Here is an 18803-nt window from a genome sequence, read left to right on the forward strand (position 1 = left end):
GTGTATATTTTTGTTGGTTTCCTCTCCAAGGGTGTGTATGAGCCAAAGACTTACATAGCTACCCAAGGTCCCCTTTCCACAACTGTGGTAGATTTTTGGAGGATGATTTGGGAATACAAAGTCCAGGTAAGATGCAAATCCCTTTAATTTACAGTAAAAGATTATTGCTAGCAAAATAGTATGTATAGTTAGCCTTCTTCTTAGGCCCTGGTCACATGAGGGAAATGTTTCCTAGTTCTTCTGATACTTTCCACACCTCTGCTGTACTGAATCATGATCATGTGGTTTATATCCCAGGAGAAAAAAACCCAAGAACTTTTAGCAGTACTGATTTATTTCCTCCTGTTTGAATTGTTACAGCTGGCTACACCATGGTACCAGTTTATTTCCTCTCTTGCTTCAAAGGGCAATTTAGCCCCGTGATATATCAATATATCAGGAACAAAGTTCCCTCTAAGATGTACAACTGTGTGAGCACATGTGAGCACACACCCTCTGCACACAATGGACATAGGATATCCATGATGCAGTACTGGCAACTACCCCTCCTTGTTGTCTCTGTTGCTCTTTTTTCCAAGCAGTTTTCTAATCTGGTCCTCTTGCACTCATACATGTGTGCAGTAACAGACTATTTGTAACTATTTTTCATATATCATAGTGGTGCTTATATTCTACATTTTCTTCCGGTACAGTAATAGCTATTCCCCTCCACCCCAAATATTAATAGCAGATCCAGAGGCTTGGCAACAGTGGAGGGAGACGGGGACTAACAGCAAATGCAGCTAGATGGTTTTTAGACAAAGTTGTAGATTGAAATCCTTCTCAATCCTCCTTTTGTCCCCAGTCTGCACATGTTACACCTAAAATAAAAATGAAGCAAACATGTTTAGTTTATTGTTCCGTTTTCAGAGGTTTCTTTTCTAGCTGTGCAAAGAGGATGGGGTCCACATGTGTACAAGTGACAATCATGACCTCTTGAGATAGAAATTTCTCTCCCCCCACCCTCGCCCCCGGTCCCATGGCACTCAAGAGATACTTTTTTCTGTCTCTCTAGATTGTGGTGATGGCTTGCCTGGAATTTGAAATGGGGAAAGTAAGTATTACATCAAAGATGGCATTGCTGCCTGTACCTTGGGGATGTAGGGGCTAAACTGTATACCACAGCAAAAGCTGAAATCTATTATTGTTTCAAAGATGTTATACTAGAAGGCATCTGTGATCGAGCAGTCGTGATCTCAAACAAAGCCTGAGCTTATGTCCTAAAGGCCTACCACTAAACAAAACTAATTTGCAAGCTATAGGAGATGTGAAAAGCTTTTGCTATGACAGAGGTTTTTAGCAGACAAGGAATTTTCCCATTTATTATGGAGCTATCCAAAATGTATAATTTTGTCCTAGGTCTTCTTGGTCCGGCACTGCCTGTATTCACTAGTTCTGACTGTCCTTCAAGCTATTGTTCCATGTCTCATTTCTTAATTATCAGCTGCATTGTTACTTTGGTTGCCCTTTTCAGAATGTTGGATGTATTTAAATCTTGAAACACTGAAAGGTAGAAATGAAATCAAGTACAAAATTTAGAGCCAAGCTCATGAAGTGGGAATTTTGTGAGAAAGATCTTATTGGATGAAACACTGACTAGAATCCTGTTGTGCAGTTATGTGAATAGCACAGCATGGAAAAGAGAACACCTGTGGAGATTTCTTAATTTACAGCAATTCACATCTAAATATTACACTATTTACATAATTGCACAACAGGATTTCAGCCACTAATTCCATATCTAGAAGTATTGCACTCTTAACGGGAAATACTCTGCATATTCTAACATGAATTTGTTTCAGTTTGTATTTGGCAAACCAGCTTGTGTTTGTTTTGTAAGTGACCCAATCAAGAGAAGAGGTTTAATCTTTGATTCTCATGCCTTCTGCCCACCTAAATTTCTACTAGCCACGTTTCTACTAGTCCTGGCAAAAAGTTGTGAAAACAATTACTTCAGTTTCATGTGGCCATTGTTGAATCATTAATCAATGGGTACACTGATGCTAATTTCAGTATTTCTAGCCATCATCATATGCATTTTGGTTTCCAAACATTTAAGATCACCTGCTTCAAAACTTAGCCAGGAAAGAAGTCCTCATTATGCTTTTACGGTCGATGTCCAGTATTGTACAGTGGACCCTCTACTTATGGAATTAATCCGTATTGGAACAGTGGGTGCAGGTCGAAAGGTCTATAGGTCGAGTCTCCATTGACCTACAATGCATTGACAACCGATTAATCCCATAACCGGCCGGTTTAGTTCCATTTTTGTACCATTTTGGTTTTTTTCTGGTCTGTAGGTCGATTCTCAGACTGCAAGTTGAACCTAAATTTTATGGCCAGAGAAGTCTGTAACTCGAAAAGTCTGTAAGTCGAGCCGTCTGTAAGTTGAGGGTCCACTGTATCAAATGTATAGAGCTACTGGTAATTAATTGTGAGACTTAGCAGCCATTTCCAAGTAATTTGGGAAACAAGTAAAATGGCCTTCAGATTTGGAAATGTTGTATTTTCAAGCATTGTTGGTCCCGTTGGCCAAATCAGCTGTTATTCTGAGAAAAATGTGAGAGTCGAGGCAGCAGGAAAACAGATAAATGTTTTCAACTTCTTCCAACAGAGAAAATGTGAGCGTTACTGGGTGGAAGTGGATGAGACCCCACTCCATTTTGGCCCTTTCTGTATTTCCTGCGTGAGTATAATAATTGCACTCCCACCTTTCTTACTTTGATTCATAGGCTGTGCTCTGCTTCATGGAAATAATTGCTATTCAAATGTCATCTGGTTTGCTTTCTCTTCAGGAGGCTGAAAAAGAGAGAAAGGAATATGTGATTCGTATTTTGCAGGTGCAACTGAATGACAGTGTAAGTGGGGAACAGTCCGGGCATGCGGTGGGCTTGGTGAGGCAACAACATGCAAAGCAGTCAGTCACTGTCGGGGGGGGGGATGGTGGGGGGGGAAGAGAGACTACTAGTCTTTGTCATTGACCCCAATATTTATCTTGTGTGCGGAAGGCACACAGGCCAATGCAACACCACTGAAAGAACTCGCTCCAGCAGGAACTGTACCTCCACTCAGGTGTTTCTTTGCTGGTTCTAGTCAACATGCAACAAAGAATATAACCAGCCCTTTCCTCCTCCAGCAACATTCTCCTTATGTGTAAAGTGACAGATCTGAAAAGGAGAGATTCCTGTGGAACAGGAAGTGGGAACACTGATTTTCCAATGTTTGTGCTTGAGTGAAGAGCTTCCACGTGTACAGAAACCTCTTGTATGTTAGCTAAACGATAATGGGGTGGGGGTTGTGGCTAGATGCTCCTTTTGTCATGTGTTGAATAAAACTGGGTAAATAATACCTGACTAGGGCTAGTCACAATTCCACTCATATTAGCAGGAGGAAGTCGTATTTGAAAAATGGCTCAGGTGTACTGGTATACCAGGTACAGAAGCTTATGCTTCACTGAATTTAGCGAGATTCATCAGTTATACAAAAGCATTCTTAATCAGTACAAATAGCCTGGAAACCAGAGTCTGCTGCAGTTTGGATAACCATGCACAATAGTAAAGTTTGGGTACGGTGTGAACCTTTGTATATATGCAGGATGTGTGTTTCAGACTAATATAGACTAATATTCTTTTTTTCAAATGGCTACATGCTTATAGATACTCACAATAGCTAGTTTTCTACTACCATCAACTTGAAATGCACGATTCAGATAAGTGAGAATAAAGTTTATGAAAGTAGTGTAGTGGAATTAGGGTTCCTGCCGCTGACTATACTTCATCCTCCTCCTCACCCAGCCTCTTTGTTCCTTCTGCAATCCTTTTATTAGGAGGGTGGGAGATGGATATCCTTAGCAATTATATGTTATTGTGAGCTACCTTTGATGAGTTGCACAATATTTTGGGTAGCTTAGTCCTGAATAGACAATCAAGATCCATTAGTTTTACAGAAGACTTGCTCCTCATAGGGAAGAGAACACAGGAACTAGTTTATTGATGTGGATCAACACAAATGCTTGCATTTTTAGAGAATCCTTGGGTTTGTGGCTCTGAGACTGTCATAATAAGCTTCTGCACTTGTGTTGAATTTTACTGCCACATAATTGAAATTAATCACTAACATTACTTGCTTTGGGGTGCCTTCTATAGGAAATCAGAACAGTCTATCATTTTCATTACAAATGTTGGCCAGATCATGATGTCCCCTCTTCAATCAACCCAATTCTTCAGCTCATATGGGAAATGCGCTGCTACCAAGCACACAGCGAAGTACCTATCTGTGTGCACTGCAGGTACCGCTGCTTGGCAACTTCTTCCATTTCAAGGGCACAGAGGTGGCCTAATGTTCTATTATTGCTCAACAGCAAATACACACAGGCTTAGAGGGATCATTTGGTGGTTGCGGCTGGCTGTGTTAATTAGGTCTTTATCTTTGCATTTTCTCTGTTATCTCTCTTCTCTGTTGGTCTCCACGTCTTGATTATTCTCTGTGCCTCTTTGTTCTCCGTTGTTCTCAAGCTTGTCGCCTACTCACCCTAGTCTTCATGTGCGTGAGCACGTGCTCCATGCTTACACACACAGTAAGGAATGTGGCCCCCATGATTCTACAAAAGCTTATCTCTGCACACTCTAAGACTGAAACATAGTCTTGGTTTGGTAAAGAACAAAAATCTGCGTAGGATCATGTAGCAGAATGTTGCAGAGAGCTGTTAATGAAAAAGACAACTAAGTGTGTATTCATTTTATAAAACAGATTGTTTCTTTTGAGATGTTAGGTGTAACACATAACAATACATAAGGTTGATGGGGAAGAGAGAGAGTTATAAATGCATAGTGGAGTCCATTGTTCAGAAAAAAAACTTTTTTGCTTACAACTCCCAGAATCCTCCAGCCAGAAATAGGACATATGTTTTGAAGAAAGATGATGCAGAACATCTCCTTACGATGGGAGTTTCCTATGTAGACTAATTGTTGTTGTTATGTACTGTCAAGTTGCCTTTGATCCTTGGTGACATTATAAATAAAGGACCTCCAAAATGTGCTATCAACAATGACCCTGCTCAGCACTTGCAAATTTAAGGCTGTGGTTTCCTTATGGAGTCAATCCATCTCATATTTGGTGTTCCTCTTTTCCTGCTGCCTTCAACGTTTCCTAGAATTATTTAGTTTTCCAAAGAGACTTGTCTTCTTATGAAGTGCCCAAAGTATGAAAGCCCCCCCCCCCCATGTTTGCTTCTAGAGACAGTTGGGGCTTGGTTTGATTAAGGACTCACTTGTTTGTACTTCTGGCAGTCCAGGTTATGCATAAAGCCCACCTCCAGCACTGTATTTTGAAGGAACTGGTTTTTCCCACTGTTGGCTACTTAAATAGAAAAGCATTCTTCCAATCTCTGGCAGAATTTTGTGGTATCTGTAGATACCACAGTGTGGCATCTAGTAAGCCAGACTCATGAACCCGTCTTGAAGAAAACCAATGTTATTATGAGAGGAATAAGACAGAGTTTGGACATTAGGCCGAACAAATACCAGAGGGAAAATACCTTCCTTCCTTGGTCAATGCTACAAATGAGATGAGTTAAGGATAAGAAATTTAATAGTCTGCACCAACATATTTCTTTCCTGATGGTATGGCAGCATTTTTAAAAAAAAATTAGCTTACCATGCTAGTGAACTGGGACACTATTATGGTACTGAGGACAAAATACAGCCCTTTAGCTCTTTGGGACTATTTAAAGCCTCACATGTAGAATAAAAACATTTAAAATTGTGTCCAGGAGATGTCAGGAATTTAATATACCCGCTTGATCATGGGTATAATATGGTCCTAGCATCCTATGCCAAGGAGATAGGCAAATGAGCACTGTACCAATTTAAGCTCCATAGGCATTTATTATGTGCAGCTGCAAGGTCTCAAGCGGGATGTTTGTTTTCCTCTAGAGCATCAGAAGGATTAGCTATTGAAAGCTGGTCACTAGATTCTCATGAGCCAGTGATGAAACCCAAATAATAAATTGAAATGCAAAATCGAGTATTCATTTGACTGCAACGGAATGCCATTTTTACTGTAGACATGACTGTTTGGCAGATTTATATTCCACCCTGCTAAATCAATGTTATTGGTGCTAATTGTTCAGATGATTTGTCCCCGCGTTTGAGATATTCCTCATGAGAGTTTGGAAAATTTACTTTTGGGAACTACAACTTCAAGAACGCCCCAGTCACTTTGCCCATTACAGGTTGGGAGTTTCTGGGAGTTGTAAACTAAAAAGTAAAAATTTCAGACTTTGCTTGGAGCTTTTCACAATGAGAGGGAAACTTGCCCTTGGAAACATTATCTTTTCAGACTTCAGTTCCCAGAATCCTTCAGCTTGTTGACTGAAGCTGTACAGTACTGGCTTCCAAAAATTATAATTTCTTATAAAATGTACAAGTAGCAGTAAAATTAAATAGCAACAAAACTTTAAAAGCCAGGCATACCAAGGCATTTCTACTGTCCCGCTACAGAAGAACAGTGGCATTGAGATCCACAATCAAGGATTCTGCCAGGCAGTGCCTTTGCATCTCTTCATTCTCTTTCCATTTGTTCCATCAAATCATGGGATTTCTATGATTAGCATCCCCAAGCTACATTCCTCCTCCATGTTTTGAGTTCTAAAGGTTTCTTGGCAAACTAGGTTAGGAATCAGACATATTACAACTCTTCTTCATCTTCCACTTGCTGGCACCAGTCAAGTATAATCTACTCCCATGCTAGTCAGAGATTAGGATCAGCACTCAGATGTGAGAACTATTATTGAGTGGGCAGGATTTTTGTTGTTGTTGTTGTTCCGGGTGAATCAAGGCACCGATGACACACAAATGAGTTTTTAGGGAAGGTTGAATGTACTTTGTCAACATACTGGAGGAGAAAAAAAAAAACAATTTGATGTTGAATGGAAAGTAGGAGCTGTTCTTGCCCCTCTCTCGGCAAACTGTCATGTTTTTCTTTCAGTGCAGGCTGTGGGCGAACAGGAGTCATCTGTGCCCTTGACTACACCTGGAGCTTGCTAAAAGATGGAGTGAGTGTTTATTTCCATTTACAACTTCTGTTGAACGGTGTATTCATATATGCCCGTGGGTCAGGCCGTTGAAGTCACTGGAAGGAAGCACCCACTAAAGACATTTTAACTTTCATTTCGTCTTTTAAGCAGACACTTTTATATAAGTGGGAGGAATGACGAACAAGTTGCAATTCACTGATGAATGCAGTGCAATGTTTGGATTATTTCTCCCAAGCATTCGATAACATCAATAGTTCTTTTTCCCCCCCTCTCTCCAAAGATTCTTCCAATGAACTTCAGCATTTTCAATATGATTCAGGAAATGCGCACACAGAGGCCTTTATTGGTGCAGACTCAGGTATGCTCAAAATATTATGATTGTTCAGATAACACAAAACATAAATGAACATTTAGAAAGACTGCCTATGCTTTCAGTGGTTGAATGTGTCTGCACTATATTGTTACAGCACTTTGATTCGTTAACTGTAATGGCTTTGCCTGGAGAATCCTGACAGGCACTTAGAATTCTCTGGTAGAGAAATCTCGTGCTGTGGATTACACTAGAACAGTGGTTTTCATAGTCCAGATACTTTCACCATCTCCCCAAAATTTCAACTAATTGGCCATATAGGCCACAGCTTCTCGAAGCTGAAGTCCAAAACATCTGGAAGATCAAAGGCTGAGAACCACTGTGCTAGAACTTGCTGGCAAGTTATATTATTTTATTTCATTTTTTAGCACAAATTTCTAAGTATACAGTATGACCAAACTGCACACTTCAAGATTCCATAAGATGGAACTATGAACTGTCATAGTAAGCTACTTTCACATTACTGCCACACAAAAGAATTTCCTTCCTTAAATCACAGTGACAATGAATGGAGTACATGTACTCATCATTACTGTGATTTAAGGAAAGAAATTTTGTGTGTAGCAATAATGTACAAGGCCCTGTTTTACAAATCAAAGCCACCTGGAAAGTTATAGGAGGAGCAAGTGCTGATGCTGTAAAAAAAATGGAGATGAGAATTCATAATGTTTAAGAGCTCTGATGATTATTTTCCAAGGGGTGCCAGTGAAACAAACTAGTTGATAAAGGGGAACACAATATGTGAAGTGCTTATTACTATCAGAAAATAGTCCATTTTGAAAATGCCATGCCATGAGGTGCTCACAAGACTTGAACCTGTAAGCAAGATTCTGTGCAATAAATTGTACAGAGCAGGAAATTTTCTACTTCCTTTTCTGCATTGCCAAAGCCCAGAGTGAAACACAGTCAATTCTGCTCATTATCAGGGAGCTAGACGGGGTACAGATTGTATTTGTCCTAAGTGTGGAAGGGATTGTCACTCTCGAATTGGCCTTCTCAGCCACACTAGATGCTGTTCCAAGTCCTCCATGCAGAGCACAATACCATAGTCTCTCGAGACTGAAGGATGCCTATGATATGATGAAATGAATATCCCCAACATTGGCCTCAAGTGCAACCAGTATCCTTTAGCTCATGTGCTAGACACCAGCATATTAGAGTTTTAACATATTGGACTGTCCAGGTCTCTGGAATAGAGAAATGAATAAGTGGCATATCTCCATGTGATTCACTGAGGTCATCTTTCAGGAGCAGTATAAATTGGTCTATGATGCTGTGATTGAGCTATTTAAAAGGCAGCTTGAAGAATTTTCCAGAAATTCTGATGCCACTGCTATGGAGGTAAGTCTTTGTACCACATCTCCTGCAGAAGACTAGATCTACTTATGATTAGCAGCAATGTTGTGTGGTTAATGGAATAAATATATAAATATTGGAAGAAATAGTGAGAAATGTGGCATAAACAGCAGGACAAATATCTGTCTAGTTGCTCCCTCAATGTAAGAAGAAACCTTGCTTTTTTGGAGTATAAGTTGCCATGGTCTGCATGAGATACTGGAATGTATGCTTCTCACACGTAGGCAATTGAGATGAGAAATGACCCACATAGGTCTGAGCATAGTCCCCTTAGGTATTACGAATGTCAGGCATGCTGATGCAGTGCAACTTTTGCATGTAACCATACCATTTGGAATCATTTACAAATTTTCTGGACTGGGATTTTTCAGGGTTCATGAAATCGTCTTATAACTGCATGATTTGATACTGTGGAATTCCAGTATTGTAGGATCCTTCTTTTCCAATACTGATAACTGCTAATTGAGAAAGAAAACTCTAGGATGAATCCATTGCTCTGACTTCAGACTAGAACCTTCTTATTAGCATCCTAGCCTACTTACCCCTTCCGTTTATGCTTACTGTTTGGCTTGATCCCGGTTCTCTTTCTTTTTCATTTGCTTTGTGGTAGTTATGTGGTCTTGCAGAAACGTATGGCCAAGTTTATGCACAAAGCATTTAGCCAGGATGTGGTTTTACAGATCTTGACTATTTACTCTTACAGCTTTCAGGTCAAAGTGGGGTTTCAAAAAATGCTTTACCAAAAATGGCATAGAGGAAGAAACTTTCCAGATAAACTATTGAAAGCAAACTGACCTTCTGTTTAGCTTGGCTGAATGCTAACATGAAGCCCGAGACAGAGATCTATTTTGCAAGATGTTTGGGGCAAACACACACGCCGATCTATCATCCCATAACAGATGAACTGTGATACGCTGAACATACCCTAATTCTGTAAAAGACAAACCTAGGGAACCCAATGGGGCAGAAGGCTCAAACTTTGCTTTCCCACTATTTCCCTCTTTGTGTTCACGCTGTGAGTACTATTGATTAGAAAGGCAAGGTGACATAATCTATGTATACGAGAGAGACACCAGTGGCCAGGGTTTGCAGAAGTACTTTTAAAAAAATCAAGAACAGATAGGTGGAAAAAACCTAAAGAGGAAATCCCAAAAATCTCAAAAATGAGGATTGGAAGTGATTGATACCTAAGTATTCTGCCTGGTAGTTAGGAGGTGAAAGACAGGAAAAGGGAGGGAGGGGAATGGAACAAAGGTCTTCTGTTGTGAAAAATATTACTCCATACTGCAGGATGCAGGATCTGCACACCACTTTAAGCTGTTGTTGTTGTTGTTTAGTCATTATGTCATGTCCGACTCTTCATGACCCCATGGACCAGAGCACGCCATGCCCTCCTGTCTTCCACTGCCTCTCGGAGTTTGGTCAAATTCATGTTGGTAGCATCGGTGACACTATCCAACCATCTCATCCTCTGTCGTCCCCTTCTCCTCTTGCCTTCACACTTTCCCAACATCAGGGTCATTTCCAGGGAGTCTTCTGTTCTCATGAGATGGCCAAAGTATTGGAGCCTCAGCTTCAGGATCTGTCCTTCCAGTGAGCACTCGGGGTTGATTTCCTTTAGAATTGATAGGTTTGTTCTCTTTGCAGTCCAGGGGACTCTCAAGAGTCTCCTCTAGCACCACAATTCAAAAGAATCAATTCTTCGGTGGTGAGCCTTCTTTATGGTCCAGCTCTCACCTCTATACATCACTACTGGAAAAACCATAGCTTTGACTATGCGGACCTTTGTCGGCAAGGTGATGTCTCTGCTTTTTAAGATGCTGTCTAGGTTTATCATTGCTTTCCTCCCAAGAAGCAGGTATCTTTTAATTTTGTGGTTGCTGTCAAAATCTGCAGTGATCATGGAGCCCAAGAAATAAAATCTGTCATTGTCTCCATATCTCCCCCTTCTATTTGCCAGGAGGTGATGGGACCAGTGGCCATGATCTTGGTTTTTTTTTTATGTTGAGCTTTAGACCACTTTTTGCAGTCTCCTCTTTCACCCTCATTAAGAGGTTCTTTAATTTGTCCTCACTTTCTGCCACCAGAGAGGTATCATCTGCATATCTGAGGTTGTTGATGTTTCTTCCAGCAATCTTAATTCTGGCTTGGGATTCATCCAGTCCAGCCTTCCGAATGATGTATTCTGCATATAAGTTAAATAAGCAGGGAGACAATATACAGCCTTGTCATACTCCTTTCTGAATTTTAAACCAATCAGTTGTTCCATATCCAGTTCTAACTGTTGCTTCCTGTCCCACAAATAGATTTCTCAGGAGATAGATAAGGTGGTCAGGCACTCCCATTTCTTTAAGAACTTGCCATAGTTTGTTGTGGTCGACACAGTCAAAGGCGTTTTCATATTCAATGAAGCAGAAGTAGATATTTTTCTGGAAGTCTCTGGCTTTCTCCATAATTCAGCACATGTTAGCAATTTGGTCTCGAGTTCCTCTGCCCCTTCAAAATCCAGCTTGTACTTCTGGGAGTTCTCATTCCACATACTGCTGAAGCCTACCTTGTAGGATTTTGAGCATAACCTTGCTAGCGTGTGAAATGGCTGCAATTGTACAGTAAGCTATTACATTATCCTAAAAAGTTATCTTCCATTAATAGCATTGTTTGGAGATCCCCGATATAAATTCATGACCTCATTTTTTCCAAAATACACCAACTGAAGCAGGAACCTACTTGTTGCAGTGATGGGGTAGTTTATAGACTGACCAGGGAACTGTTTCCTCTGGCTCTGATCCAAAGCCACAAATGTGTGAGGAAGGAGAAGTTAATACATTTCCACTTTAGCTATCTTATAGACTGTTTCCAAATTCTCATCCAGGAAATACATTTCCCTGAGGAGGCCACTTTAATAATAATCATGTACCAAGTCGATTCTGAATTATGGTGACCCTTTTCATGGTTGTCCAGGTACAGAATACTTAGAAGTGGTTTACTATTTGCTTCTTCTGTGGGGCATCCTGGGACTCTGCAGCTTGCTGAAGGCCACATATGCTGGCTCTACTCAACAGTTGAACTTCCAACCTCTGGCTCTGCAGCCAGATTTAATGGCTTTAAAAACATGGTTTCAGCAAAGGATTATTCAATGTTCAGTGTCCCTCTTTTGCACTACAAATACAGATACTAATCTTATAGTATTTTCACTACAAATACTATTCTATTTTTTCCCCACCATGATTGTCCATGGTCTGGCTAGATCTGTATCTAACGAAATCTGGATGTTCTGTTCCAGATCCAACCATTTTTACCTGGGAATCATTCACCTTTAGCCACACAACATGTATTTATGGACCCAATTTTTTTTATTTTAACATTATGGTTGTAAAGTAGAACAGCTGCTGTTGCAACCCTCCTTGGGTCCTTGACCCATTGGCAAGGCTCCTGACCCATAAGTTGAAGTCCAGTGTCCTAGTCACAGGAATCCACAAAACTGTACCTGTGTTTGTTTTCTAGAGTGAAACACACCAAAGAGCAACCCAAGCATCCCAGGCTCTCAAACGTCTAAGCAGGTAAGAAGACACACACATTTTAAACATGGCACATAGGCTGCAGAAACCCTACACTCTCAGGTAAGTCCCACTGAACTTCACCGAATGTAGTTCTTATTGTAAATCCTACTGATCTCGATGGGTCATATATTATTTCTTTTATTGAAAAATGAGAGTTCAAATTAAAATGAAGCTTTGGCTAGTAAACTTGTACCCAGGTTTTCTTTCTAGTTCTGCAGAAAGCAAAGTTGGATACAGACATTAAATCATTTATTTTGGCCTCTTCTTCACCTGACCCTTCGTGACTACTGTACTTTACCTTAGAGATTTCCATTTAGGATGATGTCTGTGAGTGGCTGGATAAATGAAATTTTCGAGTTCAGAAGCAGTTAAGCCTCTGAATACCAACAGTCGGTGAGAGGAAAATGGCATTAAAGCTGTTGTCATGAGAGGAAACTTGAAGCATTGCAGCCCTCCTTGGGTAGACTGAATAGGACCTGTCAACCCTGAGGAACATAATGAAGGGTTGGAGAACGTTTGCAGAGTTTCTGTTAGAAGTGTGCTAACTTGTGTGTTTATTTTTAATTACAACTCTGAGAATTCCCCAGGCAGCACTTTGGGAGTTGCGCTCCAGAAGGACACCACGTACATTGATCTCCTTTCTATATACCAGTTAACATGTAGTTGGAAGATATATTTTTTGAAGTAAAGTAGCAGTAGCTGAAGAAGTTCTTTAGTGTCCCATTCTTCCAAATATGAGGTGAAACTTCTGTCTCTAATTGTAGTAACTCAGAATTGTTAACCTTTGCCTTTTGCTTGCTAAGGTTTCTGTGAAATCAGAAAGCCTACCTTCTTCCACCTGCACAGAAAACATTCCAAGGAAATAATGGACCTTTTCATTTTTATATCATTTGGTAGTAATAATTGTTCCTAGTAAATTATAAAGCAGTGAATATTCTAGGGGACAGTTGCTGAAAATGGCTTTGTGTAGCAACAGCAGCAGCAGTTGTCAACACAGATTATTTTGATCGCATACCACATGGAAACATTTCTAGCAGTTTATCTAGAGCTTGGGTAAGTTATCTCCTTGGACTTCAACTCCCAGAATCTCCCAGCCAGTATGACAATTTGTGAAGCTGGATGGGAGGTTCTAGACCTTGTAGTCCATCCAAAAGTAGCTTTCCAAATTCTGAATATATCTGTCCTTTGAGTGATTTTAAACAAAACCCCACCTCTTGAATGTTTTATAATATGATAAAGAATGATGAGTGCATGGAAAAGGACTTTCCCAAAGAGGAGTAAACAGGAAAACCATATAGTTTATGTTACTGGTCTTTGACCATATAAAAGTATTCATTCATTCATTTTTTTATGTTGCAGTTCAGTGAGAGAGGAAGAAGAGAAGTCTCAGTTTTCTGCTCATGGTGTGTGTGGCATGGACACACTTGACCAGTCCAGAAAAAATGCTTCGCCAGTGAGACAATCATTTTCTGTTGGCCCCTTGAACACCAGCACCAGCAGAAACATGGCTGCCACCGCAGAATGGAACTCTTGGTTGGCCAGGCAGACGCTCCATAAACATCACAGTTTGGACTTTGTAAATCTCTTTTGGACAGAACTATCTCTCCCTTTGAAACCTGGGGATAAAACTGGGATAAACCTAGACACAAAGCTGCCTCTAGCACGGACTAAATCAATCCCTTTTGAATTAGTATCGCACAAAACATCCGAAATGCTGTCAGGAAAGGGCTCTGGATCCTGTCTTGCTCTAGACTCAAGTTCTTCACATAACCTATCAACTGACACTCGGCGTTGTATTTTCAGAAAGCTACGCCATCAGCCATGTACTTGGTCATCAGAAGATCCTTACTTTTCTTCTCTCTCATCTGATGAGCCATGTTCCCCAGCACTTCCGGCCCCTGCTGTGAGCCCAATTGAATCTGTTTCCTCAGTTTCCTCTGCTGTGGATCTCACAGACCAGTCTTTGGATAGCACCAGTCTGGACCATTCTTTGTACAGCTCTCAGGCCCAGAATACTCACCTTTTGGATGCAATGGTATCATCTCACCAGAGTAAGTTATTATTATTATTATTTATTTGATTTATACCCCGCCTATCTGGACTACCAGACCACTCTAGGCGGCTCATGAGTTCATGAGTTGTTCAGATAGCAACTGAGATTCTTTATGTGGGCAACGTTCCATTAAAAGGAAGGCTGTAAAAAGAGAGGGTGATTTGATTCCAAGGACCTAAATCTAATGTGGCAATAGTAGAAATGTCAAGATTTTCAGTCTTTTATCTTCTGCAGCCCTGGAGCTATCTTTAAAAAAAACCTGCCCTGGAGGGTTTTCTAGCCTTTTGGTGCACATTTCAAGAATGCTTAGAAAGCTTCAGCAGGGAGAAGAATTTGTATTCTTCGTATTGAATGTGTTTCTTCCACAAGCAAAAGGGAAGCGTTAGATGCAACCCCTATAAATGAAAAAGGGACTTCTTAATTTCTTGGCTGCTCTTGATAACCAAATCTTTTCTCTCCAGCTTCTAGAATGATATAGAATATACTTAAGAAAATAGCTTCTTCTGAGCTGTAGTTTGTTATGATTCCCAGTCTAGATTTCCTGCTCACATGTGCTGGACTACATCCCCCATCAACCCATCAGCGGTTGTGCTGCCTGGGGCTGATGGGAGCTTTAGTTCAAAAATACCTGAAGGGACCCATCTTTCAGAAGGAATTCAGAATACTTTTTAAACCCCTTTGCCTATGCAGTTGCCTTAGTTATCTCAGTAGAAATCACCTGATGAGCAGAATTGGACTTAGCTAGTAGTGGAAAGAAGAATTTAAAAGGAAAGCTAGCAGCTTTTTACATGTGAAGCTTCAACTGCTTCTGACCCTCTCTGTTCCATTTTTTACTGATTTTAATTATTTATTTATGTTATGTGTTGCCTTTCTTCCCACAGGATACCCAAGGCAGTTCACAATCAGTTAAAACTACACAATAATCACCATTAAAACTTAAATAAGGAACTATACTAAAAACATCTAACAGTATTAAAACCATCACTAAATTTAAAAAAATGTAAAGATCTCTAAATTCAATCATACAGCATTTCCCCCAAAAAACTCATTTATTGCTTAAAAGCCTACCTGAAAGGGAGCCAGATGGTGGAAGGACAGGAGAGAAGGCGCCGATCTAGCTTCCCGAAAGGCATTCTGCAGTCTGGGAGCAGCCACAGAGAAGGCCCTCTTTCAAATCCTCACCAAAGGAGACAGGAAGGATGGTGAGAGAAGGGCCTCCCCAGAAGATCTTAAACGCCAAGGAGGTTTATATGGAGTGATATGGTCCTTCAGATATCCTGGACCCAAGACATATAGGGCTTTATAGGTCATAACCAGCACTTTTTATTGAGCCCAGAAGCAGACTGGTAGCCAGAGAAACTGTTATAGAAAGGAAGAGATATCCTCACAGTAACCAGTGCTAGTCAGCAGCCCCTGTGAAAGAGGCAGCACAGAGGGGAATCAAACTCCCAACCAGACGCCTAAACCACTGAACTATCCAGCAGTTCAAAGGGAATTATATACCACTCCTAAGTACTCTTTACCTAGAAAACTCTAGAAAGGGTCAACATAAGTAGAAATTGACTTGGCAGTATGTGGCCATGTTACATTCTGTGTCACCAATGGCTGTATATCTATTTTGGCATCCATATGTTTTGAAAAGTGAGCATTCTCTGTGATATGCTGCTGATTAGAGGTGTGTCAATCTGTTTTCATATTAAAGCTCCCAAAATTCCCCAGGGTTACCTGAGGAATTCTGGGAGTTGTAGTGCAAAAACACAAATCTGTGCACCTCAGTTGTGCATTCAAGCAATGTTAATCAAAGTATCAGAGGCTTGTGGCAAAGTGCAAGTTTTTCCTAGATAGAGTTATAGGTTTCGGTCTTGAACAACTATGCATTTTCTTCTACTACTGAGATAAATTTTGGTCATGATTCTTATGGATTGCCCATTATTTTTAAATATAGCAGTAAAAAGATGCTGGTGCTGAAATTGAATTCAAATTTGTGGGGCCAGTGAATCTAGTCTGGGTCTTAATCTGAACATTACAGGAGCTATCCAAGGTACTGAACCTATTTTGGGACCATGAGAAAGCACCATGGATAGCTCTTGTAACATTCAGACTGAAACCCAGAGCAGATTCAGCAGAGTACCTGCTTTCCATGGAGAAGGTCCCAAGATCAGTCCCTACAACCACCGTTTTAAAGGATCTCATGTTTTATAGCAAAGAGCAACTTTCTCTTGAGACCTTGGAGACATTCTGCCAGGTAAAAGAAGAAGCATGGATTTGAATGCACCAACAGTTTGATTCAGAATAAAGTAGTATAGTGTGTTTCATAACTCTCATTCATTAGCAAATGCAGTAGAATGAACAGCTATAATCTGAAATGTTACAGAGCTTTGGAAAACCACTTTGTTTGGACTACAACTGCCAAAATCTTCTAGCCTGGGGGACTATGGGTGTCATCATCCAAATGGTGATGTCTCCAGAATTTTCAGTGTAGCTGGTCCCTCAAGGAGTTTCCAGAGACATCTGTACTTAATTTCAACATATCACACAGCAGCAATAGATATTAATGTATGCAACTGAGGATGCTAACTTCCAGTCTTTTAAATTAGCAGGTTCTCCTCAACTGGATGAAGATAATCCTCCTCCATTGCCCGAAAGGACCCCTGAATCATTTATTATACCTGGAGAAGAGGGTGAGCTCAAACAGCTAAGTGAATATAGTTGCACAGAGGACCTTGTAGCCATCTTTCATTGCTTAGAAACTTCTGCTATCCAGAAAGTGATTGGTTTTTGGGGTGGAAATCAGTTTTGATTTCTAGTTTTCCTCTCTTTTTTTGCAGATACTCCTTTGTTGGCAGCTTCCAGCAACCAACAGACATTCAAGAATGAGAAAATCAGAATCTCTAAAGAATGGAGCAGCATGTCTCAGCTGAAATTTTTTGATGAGTCTGTGAGATTGAGGCCAAATAAGGTAAATTATTAGAAACTTTATATATCCCTGCCAGAAATATTGCTTTATGCATCTTGTGACATGCAAAAATGAAAGCTGGTGCTTTGAGCACTGGATTGCTTTGAATACTATGGCCATATCCCGGCATATGAGGTTTAGACAGTATTTCTAAAAGAACAGATTGCATTAATTTTGGATGAGTCAGTTGGTGATAAAAGTCTTAAAGATGTCCAGCAAATTCCAATAATGACTACAGCAGTTGTTCATGTGTATCCTTGTTCCTCAAATGCAGTGGGGACTGAAATTACTAACTAGGGGCCAAAGTCTACATTATATATAAGCTGTCACCAGCATTAGTGTTCACAAATATGACTGAGATAGTCTTCTGTATATGAGAAATCACGTAGGAAGAATGTACTTATGGCCTGATTGATCACAAAACAAGACAAACTAATTTGCAAATCATGGGATCACACATAATCTGCATTTCACAATTTCTCTTTTTTAATGTCAGGTTATCTGTAATGTATAGTTGGGCCATAGGAAGAATCTAGGAAACCAAAATTCTGCATACATGCACACTTCAATGGATTTGAACAGAATCTTGCCACATCCACTGTGAAGTCACACCAGAGGAGCTTCGCCAGATTAATTCATTTTAGCTAATCACATCCAAGTACAGAGACAGGAGAGGAAATCACACTTATTTGCAGCGTGTTAACTATTTGAATCCTCTCATCCTCACACCTTGTCTGCTTTCATCTTCCTTCCCTTCCTCCCTCCCTTTCAAAGGCTTGCTGTCCTAGTATTAAGACAGTGCTAGGACAGGAATTGGGGTGGGAGATAAGGAGGTTTTGAGGTAGGTCTGCTGTGTCTGTCCAGATTTGAGGAAAGCATGGTTAGAGTAGAGCTATCTTAATTTTCTCCTGTCTCTCTGCCAAGTCCGCACAACTTTTTTCCTTTGGTCATCCAGCTGTCTTAGCACCATCTGGATGGATGACAATGGAAAGAGAAGATGAAGGCAGCCCCAGGCACCATGTGTGGAAGGAGAGAATTCAAATGCCGTCCCTCCCTTACTGCTGCTGTGGTTGGGTGGAAAGGCTTTAAATACAATGGCGTCAAGCATTGGCTCAAACAGTCACCATGCCTGAACTAATACAAAGGCATTTTATTCCGAAAAAGAAGGTGTTCCAGCAGTAGAGAAAGAAAAAAACCTATGGATTGGGAGGTGTGTAATTCCACAGTGGTTCACACTGACATTTATGTCATGCAATCAACAGGATATAATGTGAATCACACCATCCCAATCCTGCAGCATTTCCTGCATCATTTTAAAAAAATATATTTGCACCCTCAGTTAGCCATTTGGGCTTCTACTTAGTCAGTCAGGAATCTGCTTTTCTTCACTTCTTATCCCCCACTCCCATCTCCTCACTGGTCCTAGGCTGCTT

At 40.5% G+C, this 18803-nt stretch overlaps 1 protein-coding gene and 1 long non-coding RNA gene across 13 annotated transcripts in view; one reads left to right on the forward strand and one right to left on the reverse strand.

Moving 5' to 3' along the window:
- Positions 1-18803, forward strand: part of PTPN22 (protein tyrosine phosphatase non-receptor type 22) — a 52982-nt gene that overhangs the window by 20937 nt on the left and 13242 nt on the right. For 5 of the 11 annotated variants that reach the window (XM_072997172.2, XM_020780575.3, XM_072997176.2 and 2 more), the window contains 12 exons: positions 31-126; positions 1055-1093; positions 2654-2725; positions 2835-2897; positions 4185-4327; positions 7027-7093; positions 7356-7433; positions 8694-8786; positions 12306-12361; positions 13721-14412; positions 17012-17095; positions 17243-17373. In XM_072997172.2, coding sequence (XP_072853273.2) covers positions 31-126; positions 1055-1093; positions 2654-2725; positions 2835-2897; positions 4185-4327; positions 7027-7093; positions 7356-7433; positions 8694-8786; positions 12306-12361; positions 13721-14412; positions 17012-17095; positions 17243-17373 — 1614 coding nt within the window. The remainder of the gene's footprint in view (positions 1-30; positions 127-1054; positions 1094-2653; positions 2726-2834; positions 2898-4184; positions 4328-7026; positions 7094-7355; positions 7434-8693; positions 8787-12305; positions 12362-13720; positions 14413-17011; positions 17096-17242; positions 17374-18803) is intronic. The other 6 variants (XM_072997173.2, XM_020780571.3, XM_020780578.3 and 3 more) reach the window with 4 other exon arrangements.
- The window catches only part of LOC140706558 (uncharacterized), a 40286-nt gene continuing 21799 nt past the window's right edge, over positions 317-18803 (reverse strand). Inside the window, exons 3-4 of one of the 2 annotated variants that reach the window (XR_012086245.2) lie at positions 2760-2838; positions 317-860 (exon numbers count right to left, since the gene is read on the reverse strand). This is a non-coding gene — a long non-coding RNA (uncharacterized LOC140706558). Of the gene's footprint in view, positions 861-2750; positions 2839-18803 lie in introns of both variants that reach the window. The other variant, XR_012086246.2, reaches the window with a different exon arrangement.

This window comes from Pogona vitticeps, chromosome 4, assembly GCF_051106095.1.
Source record: "Pogona vitticeps strain Pit_001003342236 chromosome 4, PviZW2.1, whole genome shotgun sequence".
Lineage (NCBI taxonomy): Eukaryota > Metazoa > Chordata > Lepidosauria > Squamata > Agamidae > Pogona > Pogona vitticeps.